Genomic DNA, 17280 nt, shown 5'->3' on the forward strand with positions numbered 1-17280 from the left:
TCTCTTACTATACTGAGAAGCGGAGTTAAAAAATTGTATGAGGGGAGCTAAAATAAAATTGTATAATTTTGTGATAGTAAAAGTAAAAATTTATCATTTTAATTCTTATATCTTTATAATTTTTAAAGTATTAAATTATTTTTTTCTTATTCTTAAAGGGTTAAAGTGTAATTTTATTATATTAATTTAAATTTTTAAAATTTAAAAATTTAAAAGTGAAAATTTACATTTTAGGACCAGCCCCTTGACTCCACCCTTTTACATTAACATAAAAAAGAAATTCACAAAACCCAGTTTCTGTTTGTCATCTTCTGCTACTGTTTCAGATCACAAAACCCAGAAAATCCCAAATTTTCACCAAAAGCTTCATCCATGTTTCTTCTATTTGTATTTCTAATTGGGTGTTTTTTTTTGGGGGGGTAAAAATCACCCAAAGCTTCATTCCAGTCATTTCTGTTAGTACATTTATTTGAAGTTTAAATATTTAAAATAGTTGTTTTTTTGTCATTAGCTTAAAGGACCAGTCAGATCCCCCACCACCGCTGAATCTCTATTACAGGAAGGGAAGTAATAGGTGTTGAATTCTATTTCTATTGAATCACTTACTTGGTGAACCAAAATTCTAAAGCATTGTGGCACTGTTAAATAGAGGCCGAATGGAATCCCATTCAGCTGAACCAAACATAAGCTTAGTTCATAGGCTTCTCTAACTTAATTTTGAATGCTACAAAATAATTTAATTTTATTGTAGGGATACTTTTCTTAACTTAATTTTGAATGCATTTTACATGTAATTTAATGATGAAAGTAACCCACCATAGTACAAATTTTTGACCTCATTCAATCTACAGCCTGATCGGTAAACCATTTCCAATAAGATCCAATAATTTTTTTTTATCAACATCATAATGCTCAATAACGTCAATTTTTTCGTTGATATTTGACGCCTTAAGGTCTCAAACACATGCATGTCTCCCTATTGTGAAACCTCAAGTGAACTTTCTTGTCTCCCTATTATGAAACCTCAAGTGAACTCGTACAAAAATGTCCACCTCAAGTGTTGCCTCCCCTTGCTAAGACAATGAACAATTGAGTAGTTTTTGTGGTTTGGTTGTCTACTCTCTGTATACTATTGACTCCAATTTTATTCATTAATAACTTCAATCTTATATTCATTCATTAATTTTATTTTAATATTTTTAATTTTAAAAATTAATTAATTGTTAATTTAGTATATAGATAAATGTCACATTAGTAAAGTTAATAGAGATTAACATTTTCATCTATTTTGAGTGATTTAACAAACAATATAAATTTAAAAGTTAAAATAGATAAAAAATTAAGTAAAGTGCTAAAATAATATTTTTTTGTAAAGTAGAAGAACTAAATAAGTCATTATACCTAATTTAAGTAATAAAAATAAATGTTTTTTAAATTGGTCTGATGGTCGAACCGTTCAGACTAATTAGTTATTTAGTCTGATCAATTTAATTAATCTAGTTAAAAATTTATTAAAAATTAAAAAAATTCAATTCAACCACCCTATATCAATTTTTGAATTAATCGATTTTGAAGATCGATACTCTAATCATTTCTCATGGAACCAATTGATTCGATCCGATTGAAATAATATTGATAAAAAAATAGTTTACATATCATTTTAGGTAATTTTTATACGAAGAAAATGGAATAATCCATTAAAAAAAGAAAATGGGAATAATTTAGCGGTGATTTATGAATTAAGCAGTTTTCTTACAGTCTCTCTCTCCCCTGTCCCCAAAATCCCAAATTAATAAACCCTAATTCTTTCTCCTCTCTCTGTCTACCGTTTCTCTCCGCAAGTATAAATCTTGCCTTTTGAATCAGTCATCTCTTTTGGTGGTTGCTCCCCTTCTATTCTGAATTGGTCCTTCAACGTTAACAGAAGTAAGTAATTTGGCATCTAAATTTCAATAAAATCTCTTAATAAATTTCTCTACAGCGATGGCTGATGCATCTCATCTACATGCTGGTTATCACTATTTTAAGAGCAATAATAATTTGGGTTTTTCGGACTTGGTTGATTGGTTTGCTCGAATGTTAAAAGCTTGAAATTTTAGGAGATTTTTTAAACATTGGGTTCTTGGGTTTCTCAATGAGTTCCTGTTTTTCTTTGAGTGAGAAATTGGGAAAATTTGTAGTTCCTTGAGTGGGCAGGGAGTTGTTTTTCTTGTTTCTAAGTTTAGTTTTGGTTTTACGTTGAAAATTTTAGTGTTGTATGATGTTGAACTATGGATTCAAAATCAATTATTTTCATCAATAATACTCTGTTTGGTAGTTCAGAAAGCAGAGGAATTGAACTGAATTTGAGAACTAGTTTTCATTTGTTTCAAGAAGCATTATGCTGCATTTTTTATTCAATGAATTTCAATGTATATATTTCAGCTACCAATGTAGTTTATTTACTAACAATTTCACTATGACTTTTTTTTTGCAGGTTTCTCAAACTATTCTCTTCATTTTCCCGAAAAGTCTCTTCTTTCCTAGAAAAGTTTTGATCTTTGAGTAATAAAAGGTTTGCTTCATAATTCCATCAACTTTTTTTTATCACGTTTGAAATATAATTCTAAAAATTAACAATTTATGACTTAACTTTTCATTTTTTACTAGTTTGGACTCTCGAGTCTTTGCCTAAATATCATCTACTTGGATCGTTTCCTATCAGTTTTTGAATTACATGCAAGTTCAGACGTTAGCCTCAATTTTGGTTTTTTCTGTTATTGCATCATAACAATATCCATGTAAATTTCAACTTTTTTATAAAAAAATTATGATGAATGCGTAAGTGTATCCCAATAATGCAGTCCACTTCGATTAGATTAGATTAGATGAGCAAAAAACTTGAATTGATTAGTTACTTTTATTTTTGTTACTAAAACCTAAGATGTAAGATTTTGATACTTTCAACTTCATAATCAATTAATTTTTATTTCCAAGTTACACTAATTTATGATGGAACAAATCCATAAAACTATACCTGTCTTGATACTATTTGATAAATTAATGTCTTAGGTTTTCATCATAAATCAATGTTTTGTATTTGGGTTGACCTTAAATTAATCTGCAATATTGTCCATCCGCTTGGACTGTAATTTGACGTTGCACTCTTCAACATTTTCAATTGATTTAAACTTAAAAGAAAAATCAATATATTCAATTATTAATTAATTTATTTAATAAGTAATTGTGAATGGATACGAAGAGAAGAATGAAAACAAGATAAGAATAGACTGATGAAAAGTTATTTATATTTCATCTCGAGAGTTAGCCTATTTATATACAAGTTTATATAGTGTAAATAAGGACACAAAATAAAACTCCTAAATTTAATCCCTAAGAATCTGTAACACTCCCCCTTAAGCTGGAGCATAGGTATTGATCATGCTCCACTTGTTACTGTTCGTGCCTTTGTAAACAAATCAGTAAGTTGTTCTCTTGTCTTCACATAACCTATGGAGATTGAATTGTCCAAAATTTTCTCCTGAATAAAGTGACAATAAACCTCGATGTGTTTGGTTCTTTCATGAAGAGTTACTCGATTATTGCACAAGAGCTTTGCTGTTGAGGAATACTCCAACCCAATTTCAGTTAACAGATGTCATATCCACATAATTTCACACGTGGGCTGTGCCATAGCCTTATTTCAATTCTGCACTAGACTGAGATTCAACATTTTGCTTCTTGCTCCTCCATGATACTAAGTTTCCACCAACAAAAACACAATATCCAGTAGTAGACCTCTTATCTATCTTAGATTTGGCCCAATCAACATTTGCAAAACACTCGATACGGGTATGCCCATGATTGTTGTATAATATGTTCTGTCCAGGAGCTCTTTTCAAGTAACATAAGATCTGCTCTAGGGCTGCCCAATGTTTGACAATGGGGGCAGACATAAACTGGCTAACAATACTCTCAACAAATGCAATATCCGAAGGAGTTACCGGTGAGATAATATGATTTCCCAACTATCCTTCTATACCTCTTAGGGTCATCAAAGAAATCACCATCATCTTTGTGAGAGACACATTGGTAACCATTGGAATAGTACAAGGTTTGGCTACCAACTTTCCAATTTTTGCTAGTAGATAACATGCTTTTACTGAGACCTAAAAAATTCCTTTCTTGCATCTCATCACTTCTATCCTCGAAAAATACTTTAATTGACCTAAATCTTTTGTGTGGAACATGGTATGCTAAAAATACTTTAGAGATGAGATCCATGCAGCATCATCTCTTGTAATAACAATGTCATCAACATATACTACAAGAAGAATAACTCTAGCCTCATATCATTTATAAAACACAGAATGATCACAATTGCTTTTCTTCAACCCAAACTATTGAACCAGCTCATTGAACTTTCTAAACCAAGCACAAGGGCTTTGTTTCAATCAATAAAGAGATTTTTTCAGATGACATACTTTTTCATACTTTCCCTGAGCAACAAATCCAAGTGGTTGCTCCATATATACTTCTTCTTGGAGGTCCCCATGAAGAAAGATGTTCTTTATATCTAATTGGTGAAAAGGTCAATTATGAAAAGTGGCTAATGAGATGAATAGATGAACAGAGGTGAGTTTTGCCACATGAGAGAGTATTTGAATAATCCACACCATAAGTGTTAGCATAACCTTTTGCAACTAATCTAGCTTCAAGTCTAGCAATTGAGCCATTTGGATTTACCTTAATGTTGAATACCCATTTGCACTCAACATGTTTACTAACAAGTAAATCCACTAGGTCCCAAGTACCATTTTCATCTAATGCATGTACTTCCTCCAACATCGCATCACACCAACTAAGATGATTCAAAGCCTCTAGAATTGTCTTAGGAATAGAAATAGAATCTAGGGATACAATTAAAGAGCAAGGAGACAAATGGTTAGATGAAACAAAATTAGAAATAGGATAGGTTCATTGGTGTTTACCTTTACGTAGAGCAATGGGAAGGTTAAGGTCACTTGGGGTTGGATCAGACAGTGGAAACACTGGTAAAAGGGTTGGATTTGATAATGAAGAAACAGGTATCAGACATGTATCATGAGTCTCTTTTTGTCTGGAGGAAACTTGAGTAGCCAATGGCGGAGTTGGATTAGTGACAGTGTACATTAATCAATCATCTTCCTCCCCTTGTCTTGGAAGATTTTAAGGCGATTCTTTTGAAAAGAATGATACTTGGTTTGAGAATGCAACATTTGTAAACACCAAATATTTCTTGAGGTCTGGACTATAACATCGGTATCCCTTTTGAAGGCAAGAATATCCCTAAAAATACACTTTTAAGGATTTTGGATCCAACTTAGTGACATGAGGCCGAACATCTCGAACAAAACAGTACACTTGAAAATTCTTGGTTTCATCGGAAATAATGGTTTTGATGGAAATAGAACATTGTATGGGTTATCACCATCCAGTACGGAGAAAGGCATGCGATTGATCAAAAAAATAGGTTGTTGAAATAGCATCAGTCCAAAATTATTTAGGAATTTTTGTTTGAAATAAAAGAACTCTAATTGTCTCTAGGAGATGCCTGTTTTTCCGTTCAGCTACCCCATTATGAGATGGCGTGTCAACACGAGGATTGATGAAAAATCCCATTTTGGATCATAAAGGCTTTGTAAGATTTGGAAAAGCATTCTTTAGCATTATCTTTGCGCAAAATTTGGATAGGCACACCAAACTGAATTCTTATCTTAGCACAAAAAGTCCGAAAATGAAAAAACACCTCTGACTGATTTTTCATAAAATATATCCACCCCTGAGTGATTTTTCATAAAATATATCCATGTTATTGGAGAATAATCATCCACAAACGTAACAAAATACTAGAATCTAGGTTTAAATTCTACCGAATATGGTCCCCAAACATTTGAGTGTACTAATTCAAAACTGGAATTAGATCATTTGTTAGATCTCGGGCTTAAGGGGCTCCGTCGATGCTTCACAAAGTGACATGCTTCACATTCTAACAAAGGTAGGTTTTGAAATTGTGGACATAACTTCTTCAACAAAGAAAGAGAAGGATGTCCCAATTGACAATGTGCTTTGATCGGATAGAGAACATTAGGACAAGTAACGAATCAAGGAACCCACGAGTCGAAAATACAAAGACCATCAAATGCATGTCCTTTACCAATAGTGCGTTTCGTCACAAGATCCTGCAAAAGACAATGGTGGAAAAAATGAGATGGTGCATTTTAGGTCACGGTTAAGTTTACTGACTGAGATTAAATTAAAGGTGAGTTTAGGTAAATTTAATACTGATGATAAGGTGATAAATGAAATTACGTTAGTACTTTCAGAACCAACAACTTTATAAGTGATTCCATTAGCATTAACAATAAGAGAAGGTGAATCTTGTGATTGAAAGGTAGAGAAGGATTGGGATTACCTGTCATGATATGTAGATTCTGATTGATGACCAATTTGAATGAAGAAAATAAAACATGCATTAGATTTAGCTGAATCCATAAATGAAGCAAAAGGAGCCACAATAAGACGGAAGGTAGCAAAACCAACAAAAGGAAACACTAAAAATGGTCCAAAACAATACCTGAGTAGTACTCAAACAGTATTGAGCAGTATCCAAACAATGCTCGTGAATAGTACCCAAACAATGTGAAACCTTAAAAAATAAAAATAAAAATAAAAAGACCCACGGATCTTCAATTGATCAAGCATTAGACCATCGGGCTATAATTGGACCAAGAAGTCGATGTTGGAGACGGAAGCCGTGGCCTAACACTGCCCCACATGCCCACATGCGTCCGCACGTGAAGAGAGTACTTGGATCTTTTGGCGGCGCATGGTGCTTACATGCGGACCCCTTGGACACCGGAATTAGCAGTTTAGTTGTCGAGCTAGTGGCGTACCTTCCTGTGCTAGTGGAAACAACAAAATACCCTAATGATTCGTGTTCCAAACAACAAACACGAACTCATTGAATAGAGCCAAGTGGCTTTGATACCATGTTGATGAATACAAAGAGAAGAATGCAAACAAGAAAAAAATAGATTAATGAAAAGGTACTTATATTTCATTTCTTGAGTGAGCCTATTTATATACAAGTTTGTATAGTGTAAATAAGGAAAGAGAATAAAACTCCTAAATTTAATCCCTAAGAATTTGAAACAATATTAATTATCAATCATATATTAATTAGATTTTATGATAATTAATAAAATATTTTTTTATTTAGAATGTTATTCGTTTACAGTATGTTTGGTTAGCTATAATGCTAAACCATTAGAGCTGAATTGAGTTGCCCATCCCTATTCCATTATTTGGTTGGCTGTAATGGGCTATTGCAGCCCTATTCCATACAGCCTTATTCAAGGCAAAACTGCCGTTTACCCATTCAGCGTGTGTGATTTCAACTTTACCCTTCTCCCTCTTTTTCATTCTCACGTCTGAAGCAACTTCTTTTTTTCATTCTTCCCATTTCCTTCCAACCTCTCTCTCTTTTTCATTCTCACGTCTGAAGCATCTTCTTTTTTTCATTCTTCTTCCCATTTCCTTCCAACCTTCTCACTCTTTTTCATGCTTCTATCCTGACCAACCCTTTGACAAACCCTATTGTTTAGTTTTATTTTTCCCTTTGCTCTCGTCTCGCTTCCTGTGAAGGCTAAAGCGGCTCCTTTCTTTCAGCTACCCACGCTTTCAAGCTTCCAACTTTTCCAGAAGCTCCAAGGCTGAAACCGAGGAGAAGACGCTACAATTACTAATTTGGGATTCCATCCTCAGTTTTGGCTAATACCCTTTCCAAGGTATAAAGCTCTCGTTATTAATTTCATCATTTTATTTCAAGCTTTATGTCCATAGTTCTGATATGGGTTACTTTTATTCGACTCGTTCCTGCTCAAAATTTGGTCCTTTTTGAGTAAATTAGTCTATGCTTTTGATTAGTTTGATAGTGGCTACCATATCATATGTTTCTTTTATGTGAAACACTGCTTTGCTCCTTCGAATTTGGAACTGGTAGACTATTGTTTGCCTTTAGTCTGCTATATATATATATGGTGTGGAAAAGTTATTGGTATTTGTTATATCTAATTTCTTTGTTTTAAAAATTTTTCATTGGGAAACTTTTTTGTTAAAGAAAGCCATTCTTGTGTTTGATTATAATGAATATATATAGACTTCCTTTTATCATTTCTGATTTGGTTTGATTTTATTGTAACTTGTTATAACCAAACTGAAATTCGAATTCAATTGCTATAGGTGCCTAACATAATGTCATGGTCAAGATTTTCTAGTAGAATTTATTGTTCAATGTTCATTTCTTTCTTTTTTGCTGCTGCACTTGCAGTGACACATAGGTGCCTAACATCATGTCATGGTCAAGAATTTCAAGTAGAATTTCTCTCTTGAATCACTCGAATAATCTACGGATTTTGTCACAGGAATCAAGGTAATCACCATGTTACCAATATACAAATTTGGGCCTTTTAATTTTGCTTGTGCCATTTGGAACTTTTACTTGAAGAACTAAGACACAGGTATTTATGCTTGGTTGTAAAAGCCTAATAATCTAAATTATTCTTTCACAGTCTTGCTTTAGCCTTTAAAGGGTAATTCTCTGAAATTTGGATACATCCAGAGTTCAAAAATTTTTTCTTTTCCATTTCATATTTCTCCCAAGTCCCAACCTTAATGCAAGCATGCTATTCTAAGAAGTGTATTACCCGAGTGAACATTTTTTGGTGCTCCAGGTTTCTTCCTGATTCTTTATATTCGAGTTACAAGTTCTTTAAAGCTTCTTCTGGGTGTGGCAACAATGGTCTGATGCCAAGATGGGAATTTAGCACAAAGCCTCTAACAAGGTCTTTTGATTTCCATCCTTATGGTTCTCGATGTTTAGTGAGATTATCTTCCTTTAGCAGTCAGCGCCACTATGCTTCTCATGCATCCCATGCTTCCACTGAGCAGAAATCCAAAAAGACTCTTTTGTATCTTACTGCATTAGTGTTTGCAATGGTGGGAAGTAGTTACGCTGCCGTCCCACTATACCGAAGATTCTGCCAGGCTACTGGGTATGGTGGTACTGTCCAACGACGTGAGGTGAAGCTGAGTTTGTGCTATTTTTTATCCTATCCTTTTACTATTTTCAGGCTTTTCTTTTCTTTTTTTCTATTGGTTTTCAACCAGAACATATACTTGTTTTCTTTAGAGTGTTGAAGAAAAGATTGCTCGGCATGAAAAAGATGGGACAGTAGCAACAAGGTGCACTTTCTAGGCTTTGGATGTAAGAGCTTATGTTTATCTATATTTTTCATGATTATCATCATAATGTCCTTTCTGTTAATTTTATTGTGATTCTATTTCAATGCTTAGTTTTTGTACTGTTTTATGTGTTGAACCTGGTTCTGGGGTTTGTTTCTGCTTGTAACATTCTCAGTTCTACTTTTTGACATTTTCTGCTTAGATATGTATATGTTTCTTTGGTTAGTTGTAATCATGATTATTTATTATTATTATTATTGTTTTTAAAGTGAGATTTGTGGAAGAATGGGACAGAAACGAGTTCCTATGAGAGTGATAAGGCTTTATTCTAACTTCTATTCATTCCCTCAATGAGAAACCGGTTACCATTCTTCTTATTAGAAAAATGATGGGAAAACGTTGAAACTTGTTTGTTGCAAGAAACATTTGAGTATGATGGGGAAACAACTTAAACCAATAATGGTCTTAGTATGTTATTTCTGAAACAAATCAAGAGGGGAATGGGATGTTTTATGAGGCAAAACCATAAAAGGTGTCATAAGACAGATTGCAGGGTATCACTCCCTTCTGATTATACTCTTTATACAGATGCGACTTTTTTACAAGAGGGTAACAAATAGGAGTGAGGTGGTAAATTTTGGTATCATTCATCACTTCACATCAGCCAGTTTGATTCAATTCAATTCATGCATTTCTAAAGATGCTATTATGAAGCTGTTAGACTTGCATCACGATATGATCTTTCTTGTACTTCTATGCCTTTGTTTGAGAAATTTTCTCTTATCCTTTTAGGGAGATAGTAGTGCAATTCAATGCTGATGTGGCGGACGGAATGCCCTGGAAATTTGTTCCAACTCAAAGACAGGTTCTTAACTTCTCTGTTGTTTTGGGGCACTGTAGAGTGGTGCTTTTATCAATTATTTTCTTATTTTTTTTATTTTTCTGCTAGGTGAGAGTCAAGCCTGGAGAAAGTGCTCTTGCTTTTTATACTGCTGAAAACCGAAGTTCAAAACCCATAACTGGTGTCTCTACTTATAACGTCACCCCTATGAAGGTACTGATACTTTCTCATGCTCCATTATGAAATTTGGATCTTTGAAATTTGTTATTTCTAAAGTTAAGTTATTGGTGTTTGTTTAGATCTTTGTCAACCTCTCAAACGTTATTTGGTTGTGTGAGCCATTAGGCTTTTTAACCATTTCTTGCTAGCTTAGGTTTGACTTGTGCTGTTTAGGCTTGAATTATGTACATGATTTAGTAGTCTTCCTTTCAATATTATTGTTCAAATAATTTATTCTGTGTCATATCCTTGTTACTACATTTCTAGTTTGGATTGAGAAAATTGTCTGCTGAGCTCTGCTACTCATTTTTCCTCTTGTGCATGTCATAGATTCCATGACATACACTTCCTTTTCTCTTTCTCACTCCGTGTCTAAATTTATTTCTGGAATTTTTCAGTGGAACCCGCATGAGTCTATGCCTAATCTCTTATAAAGCATGTTTGAAGGTTTCCGGTATCATTATTTTATATTTATAGTTTGCCATTGGGGCTTCTAGGTGTCACAATAGGAGAATCTGCAATATTGTTTTTCTAATGGTCTTAGCCAGGAAGAATCTGTATTACAACTGTTAATTTAATCGGAATATTTCTTAATGAGGGTATCTTCAAGTTTGAGATAAAATTATTGCAATCAACTCTTGTTTTAATTTTCCTTTTGCAAGCAACAAAGGAAATAATATTTATGTAAGATAGGCCTAAAGTATCCAATAGCTAAGATAGAATTCCAATCCTGAAGATGGCCCGTGAGGCAGGTTAAAGCTCACTTTCGAACCACGCAGTTGTTTTCATATGTTTGTACCAATACTTGGCTTTCTTTATCCTCTAATTTTTTTATTTTTTATTTTACATAGTTTGATTATCCTTTTCTACAAATTGGATGACCAAAGAAACATTAGGTGAAATACAATGAGCTTCTTATGAGATGATAAGCTAGAAAGTGGAAGCAAAAAAACCTTTAGGGCGAAAAAATTGATTACATTGGAACACATTAACTTACTGGTAATGTTTGTCATTATCATATCACAAGCCTTAAAGCTTTGACTCGGTTTCTTGCTTGTTCGTGTTCCTCTTCAGGCTGCTGTTTATTTCAATAAAATCCAGTGCTTTTGCTTTGAGGAGCAGCGTCTTCTTCCTGGAGAGCAGATTGACATGCCTGTAAGCCTTTTTACTGTTGAAAAGGCAAAACTAGTTGGTGATTGTCAACTAACCTGTACTTTCTTGCAGGTTTTCTTCTACATAGATCCTGAGTTTGACACAGATGCCCGAATGGATGGTATAAACAACCTGATTTTATCATATACTTTTTTCAAGGTTTCCGAAGAATAGAAGGGGGATATATAAATTCATAGTGAAAATAGAATATCATTCACATGAGAATAAAAACTATTGGTTAGGATCCCATTTTCATATACTCGGAGAAGAGGGAGAAGAAACATTCTTTTGTCGGAATTATTTTGTTATTAGTCTCCTTTCACCTCTTTATGGTGGAAACAGTCTATTTTTGTACCAGGCTCCTCCCTCTTCATACCAAGGAAGTGCAGAACTTGTGTAAAATCCTTGGCTGTTCTAGTATGGAGTAAATGCGATGTCACTGTCCGTATGTGTTTTATCTACTATGGAGTTCCTATCACTGTTTGTCTGCGTTGGTCGTTGTGAGTTTTCAATCATACCAAGTACATACATGAGCATATTCATCGTAATCTCTTGATATAATTCAAGAGATCTTGTGCATTGAAAAGGAAAAAAATGAACATAATCAAATTAACTAAAAATGGTAGGTTTTAATATATGAGTTAGTAATAAACTAATTTTAATTGCTAATATTTAGTGATTTATATGATTTGTTTGCGACAACAATAAAGAAAATGTTTTTCATTCGTAGTAAGTTTAAATTTATAATAATAATTTTTTATTTTATATCTAATGTTTTAACACTTGTAAGTTAGTGTGATGAAGTTGTTGATACCATATATAACAATACTAAACCAATTCATTTCTGTACAAGGAATAATATTTCTATTAACTGTGGAAGACGGGAACCCTATCCCAAGTGTAACTTTAAAAGAAAAAGAAAAAAAAGGCAGCCTAAGCCTTGCAAAATCTTCATCCACTTCCTCTTTTATTAGAAGAATCTGTATTTAACTTCAAATTCAACTATGGTATCATCTGCTTCTGAATCTTTTTGTATAATAAGCCAATGCTCTTCTATCCACTGAGTGTAAGTGATGAATGCTTTGCCTCATTAGACAAAGGAGCAATACATCAAGCCTAGATTTGTTGTTGGTTTCTGTCGATTTCCTCATAATTCTATTTTTTTTACAATGTCAAAGTTCATTGATGAAGAAGGGACTTGTTTGATGTTCATTGGATCATGTCTACAATAATTAATTACCAGAATGATTTGAGATTTTATTTCCTTCAACTATTTTTGGGTTTGATTATCAAATAAATTCATGAATCTATTTGGATTTGATCAAATTGGTTCATCATGGATGTTTGGATTTGATCAAATTGATTGGTTTAATCAGGAATTGGTTGAGTATCAAGTTAGAAAAGACATTAAATTGGTTGCCTTAGGTTGGGTATCCAAGTTGGAAAAGGCATCAAATTGGTTGCCTTATGTATTTATATGAATTGTTGAATTAGGTTAAAAAACTAGTTAATCGGTTTTTAATTTTTATAAATATTATTTTTATAATTTTTTTAATAATTTAATTAATTAATTCATTGATAAATTAGTGGTAAAATCAATTTGACTATCGACTTGGTCCTTACAACTTTTGGTTTGTAACTTTTTGTTAATATATGAATATTATGCTTGAATGTGAAATATAATTTTCAAGTTATTTATTACTTCTAATATTTTATTTTTTATTGTAGAATAATTAAATTATTTGTTTCATTAATGATATTTTAGCACATTAAATATGCATTGTAGTTTAAAAATAATAAAGTAGATTATATATTTTTTTATAGTATGATATATTTTAATTTTTTAATTCATATAATAATAATTATATTAAGAATGTTATTAAATTATATTTTTTTATTAAATTATATTTAATAATAATTATGTTAAAATATGGTTAAATTATTTATTATTTTATTAAATTATTTTCAATAATAATCTTATTAAAATTTAATAACAAAAACAATAATCATCTACCTAAAAAAAATTAGCTAAGGGTAATTTGATCATTTTAGTTTTTTTCCTTAAACTATTACAACATCATTCCATTCAACCAAACATAATAATACTATAACAGTTTTATTCTATTCCATTCAACCAAACAGTTGAATTACTTATTACAGCTCTATTCAATTATAACCCTATTTCATTAGAACTATAGTGAACCAAACGTACCCTTATTAATTAAAATGTGGTAATAGTAACTAAATAGTTAAGAACTTATCATATTGCATGAGACGTTGAATTTAAATCTGACACTAACACCATTTTTGGTTCAATGTAATGTGCTATCTATTTAAGGGCCCTACTAAACATGTGTTTGGTTGAAAGGAACGAGTTTTTATGCGTCATGTCATTTAGCCCTTTTTTTCCAATTCTATTTCGAGTGCAGCCTGAATAACAATTCATTGGCCCCCATCTATATTGTAATTTAGCCATGGGAGGTAGAGGAAGCAAAAATTAAACTTCCATTGTTGCATCAGTATTCACCATTGTTTCCACCACAAATCATCTTGACCCTAAAGTAATGTTAGTAACAAACTCCTCACTCACCCAAATCTGCTAGTTTCTATCTTGGTTTAGAACCAAATGCAGAACTCTCTCTGTCTTGGTCTCGCCCTTTGTCTGCCATTCTCCAATTTGCAAGTTCAATGACATAAACATATATATCAAAATCATTTGGAAAACAGGGTTTTCTCTTCTTCTTTTCCTTCTATTTAATTGATTAATTTTCTGTTTGAAAGATCTTTAGATTTGGTTTGTGAAAGTATTGTTGAATGCTCAGACTGCTCACAGTAGTTCTCTTTCACCTTAGTATTGGATTATACCATCACATTCTTAGCTTTTTAATTACTTAAAGTAGTTCACCTTCTCCTTAATTGCTATTATACTGTTGAAGATCTGTGTTTTGTCTTCATTAGCATAGATTACTTGTTACATATGTAAGTTGTTAGATGTTTTCTATGGTCATTCTGTGCAAAGAATGCTATTGCAGAAAAGATATTTGTGTTATATATTTGATAATAGAGAAAAACTATTTGCTTGTGTTGATGTGTTGTTTCCTTAATTGTTATCAACAGGCTGTCTCAAGAGGTCTTGAAGAGAAGGCCCCTAAGAAACCTGCATCAAAAGCTACTGAAAAGAAAGGGGAAACTGTTGAAGTAGCTAAATAAGAGCCCCTTGATCCTGTGGCTGAGAAACTTCGCCAACAAAGGTAAAATTTAATACTTTTAGCTTCTAGAGTTATGACACTAAGAAACTTCCCCAGTTATTCAAAGTGGGTGTTACTGCATCTGCACTTGTTTGATTTAAGCTCATCCAAGTTAAGAACTATTGCTTTGTAGGTCCTCTAAACAACATTAGTTTTTTCTTCCCATTTGCATACTTGGATCTCAGAAGTTTGTGGCATTCTTTACTCGTGGTTAAAATTTTCACTTAATTTAGGATTTTAAATCAATTTTGAGAAATAAATGGCATAATTTTTAAGATCATATATTCATTGGAATCCTTAGCCTTAGGCAGTTAGGCTTGCTTCATACAACCTGGAAAAAATATTTATTCAATTGAAAAGATTTAGTGAAAATCCAACATAACCCTATTACTTAATGAGGGTGAAAATATTATGTGTAGTATATATAGATATAGATGTAATAGAAAAAAGGTCGTCAGATACTGGGCGTACATTGGGTCAAACAATCCAAGAAAAAACATTTTGAAGTTTCAGCCTGTAATTTGTTTTTGGGTCGGTGACAGCACATTTCAACTCCCATTTCAATATTCAAAAAGAAGAAAAAGGGTTTCATAGTGAGCTCCTCTATCAGTTGCCTGCTGCATTTCATTGTTCAAAACAATAAGGTTTGAATGCAGAAGTCGTAAAAATGGAATGTGTTGTTCAAGGAATTATAGAGACACAGGTAAAAATTCATGCCAAAAGTACTTTTTTTAACCAACTTTGGAAATCATGTTAAGAAGATTTTGGTTTCTGTTCTTTTTTTTTGAGATTTGCAGTATGTTGAAGCACTCGAAATTCTACTTCAGGGTCTTTGTGGGGTTAATAAAGAACGCTTAAGAGTCCATGAAATTTGCCTTAAAAGTGGCCCAAATCTTGGTAAGTATTCACGTTCTCACTTTGCCAAAGTTCTAATTTTTCTTACAAGCCTATGAAGTATCAGATGATAGAAGCAATTTTTGCTTTTTGGTTTTTCTTGTAAATGAATTTGCTGCTTAATCATGTAGTTATTCATGAGTCATCACTTGCTTTATTTGTAATATAAGACTAGTAATTAATAAACCTCTTGATCAAATTGTTTGGTTATGCGCTGCTAATGCTATGAATTTCACAGGATTTGTTGCTTCAGAGGTCAGATTATTGTGTGATCTTGAGCAGTCTGAACCTACATGGTAAACCAGAATTTTTAGTTTTGTTAATTTTGGGTATTTGATTGTTATTTTGGATGTTTATAGCCTTCTATATTGTTTGTAGGACTGTTAAACATGTTGGGGGTGCATTGAGGGGTGCTGGGGTAGAGCAAATTTCTGTTCTGGTTAGGAGTATGGTAGAAAGCAAAGCAAGCAAGAATGTGCTTCGATTATTTTATGCACTCGGATACAAGTTGGATCATGAGCTGCTGAGAGTGGGAATCACCTTTCATTTCCAAAGGGGTGCTCAGATAACAGTAACTGTTTCATCTGTTAATAAGATGCTAAAACTGCACGCAACCGATGAGGCTGTGCCAGTAACACCTGGTATACAGCTGGTAGAAGTGACCGCCCCTGCAACATCGGAAAATTATAATGAAGTAGTTGCTGCTGTGTCTTCCTTCTGCGAATATCTTGCACCGTAAGAAATTAATCTGCCTTCTCAACATGCATGATTATTGCCCAACTTGTCTATCTTATCCAATTTTTACTATGTGCTTAGAAACCGACACACTAATTTATAGATGGTTGTATTTTATTGAACTGATACAAGCTTGTGGTGTTTAATTTTACAGGCTGCTGCATTTGTCAAAGCCAGGTGTTTCAACCGGTGTTGTGCCTACGGCTGCTGCAGCTGCTGCATCTCTTATGTCTGATGGTGGGGGCACAACCTTGTAACTGGATTTGTAAAATTGCAGAATGTTGATTATGTACTTTTGCATAGTTGATTCATTCTCCTCGTATATGGCTATCAAACATAATGTCACTGTAGTTTTAATCTCAAGACACATGATTAGACTGTAAAAACGATGGGGGAATTTATGGAGCTTCTGGATGGGATGTGTACAGGTTAGTTGAGCTTTAAACACAGAATTTCTATACTACAACTTCTTGAAATTAATATTCGTGAGATGAGCCATCATCAGGTTAAGCATAGTTTATTTCACAAATGAGTTAAGAATTTTCCACAAGTTCTACATTTTTAAAAATATATATATTAAATTATGGTATATATCACTTTGTTAATTTCATTTGTGGAATTAGAAAATTTTATTAATAACGAATACCATATTTGAAGACTTAGCTTGTGTTGACACCATGCTTGGTTGAGTGTAATCCCATAACTATTACTTGTCTATTCGGTGGGTTTAGGTTATTACTTTGTTTGGTTAGGGGAGTTGGCGAACCGGCCCGTAATGGAAATGGATGCTATTACGGGATGGCCTGTGATAGTCACTCCATGACATGGGCTAAGAATAGGGATTCCATTTCAGATGAAATGAAAATGTAATCGAAATTATTGCTGGACCAAAATATCCCTTCTTTATATTGTTTGCTCGCTTGGTTT

At 33.0% G+C, this 17280-nt stretch overlaps 2 protein-coding genes and 1 long non-coding RNA gene across 5 annotated transcripts; all 3 read left to right on the top strand.

Annotated features, from left to right (window-relative positions):
• Positions 1-1721: 1721 nt before the first annotated feature.
• On the top strand, positions 1722-2975 carry LOC107897304 (uncharacterized). Its single transcript, XR_001684101.2, has 2 exons — positions 1722-1926; positions 2477-2975. It is a non-coding gene; the product is annotated as an uncharacterized lncRNA (long non-coding RNA).
• Positions 2976-7395: 4420 nt separating this feature from the next.
• Positions 7396-11937, top strand: LOC107897290 (cytochrome c oxidase assembly protein COX11, mitochondrial). Of its 2 annotated transcripts, none has more exons than XM_016822687.2 (8): positions 7396-7808; positions 8351-8452; positions 8754-9102; positions 9212-9264; positions 10057-10129; positions 10214-10318; positions 11399-11479; positions 11549-11937. In XM_016822687.2, exons 2-8 carry the CDS (start codon positions 8373-8375, stop codon positions 11648-11650), a joined length of 843 nt encoding a protein of 280 aa, XP_016678176.1. In that variant the 5' UTR covers positions 7396-7808; positions 8351-8372; the 3' UTR covers positions 11651-11937. The 2 variants fall into 2 exon arrangements, with proteins under 2 accessions (XP_016678176.1, XP_040937550.1); XM_041081616.1 differs by having other exon boundaries at positions 7397-7808; positions 8351-8540.
• A 3329-nt stretch (positions 11938-15266) lies between these two features.
• LOC107897272 (mediator of RNA polymerase II transcription subunit 18) lies at positions 15267-16833 on the top strand. Of its 2 annotated transcripts, none has more exons than XM_016822667.2 (5): positions 15267-15427; positions 15514-15621; positions 15857-15914; positions 15997-16353; positions 16508-16833. In XM_016822667.2, exons 1-5 carry the CDS (start codon positions 15397-15399, stop codon positions 16608-16610), a joined length of 657 nt encoding a protein of 218 aa, XP_016678156.1. In that variant the 5' UTR covers positions 15267-15396; the 3' UTR covers positions 16611-16833. The 2 variants fall into 2 exon arrangements, with proteins under 2 accessions (XP_016678156.1, XP_016678165.1); XM_016822676.2 differs by having other exon boundaries at positions 15522-15621.
• Positions 16834-17280: the final 447 nt, after the last annotated feature.

The sequence above is a fragment of the Gossypium hirsutum genome, chromosome A11, assembly GCF_007990345.1.
Source record: "Gossypium hirsutum isolate 1008001.06 chromosome A11, Gossypium_hirsutum_v2.1, whole genome shotgun sequence".
Taxonomy (NCBI): Eukaryota; Viridiplantae; Streptophyta; class Magnoliopsida; order Malvales; family Malvaceae; genus Gossypium; species Gossypium hirsutum.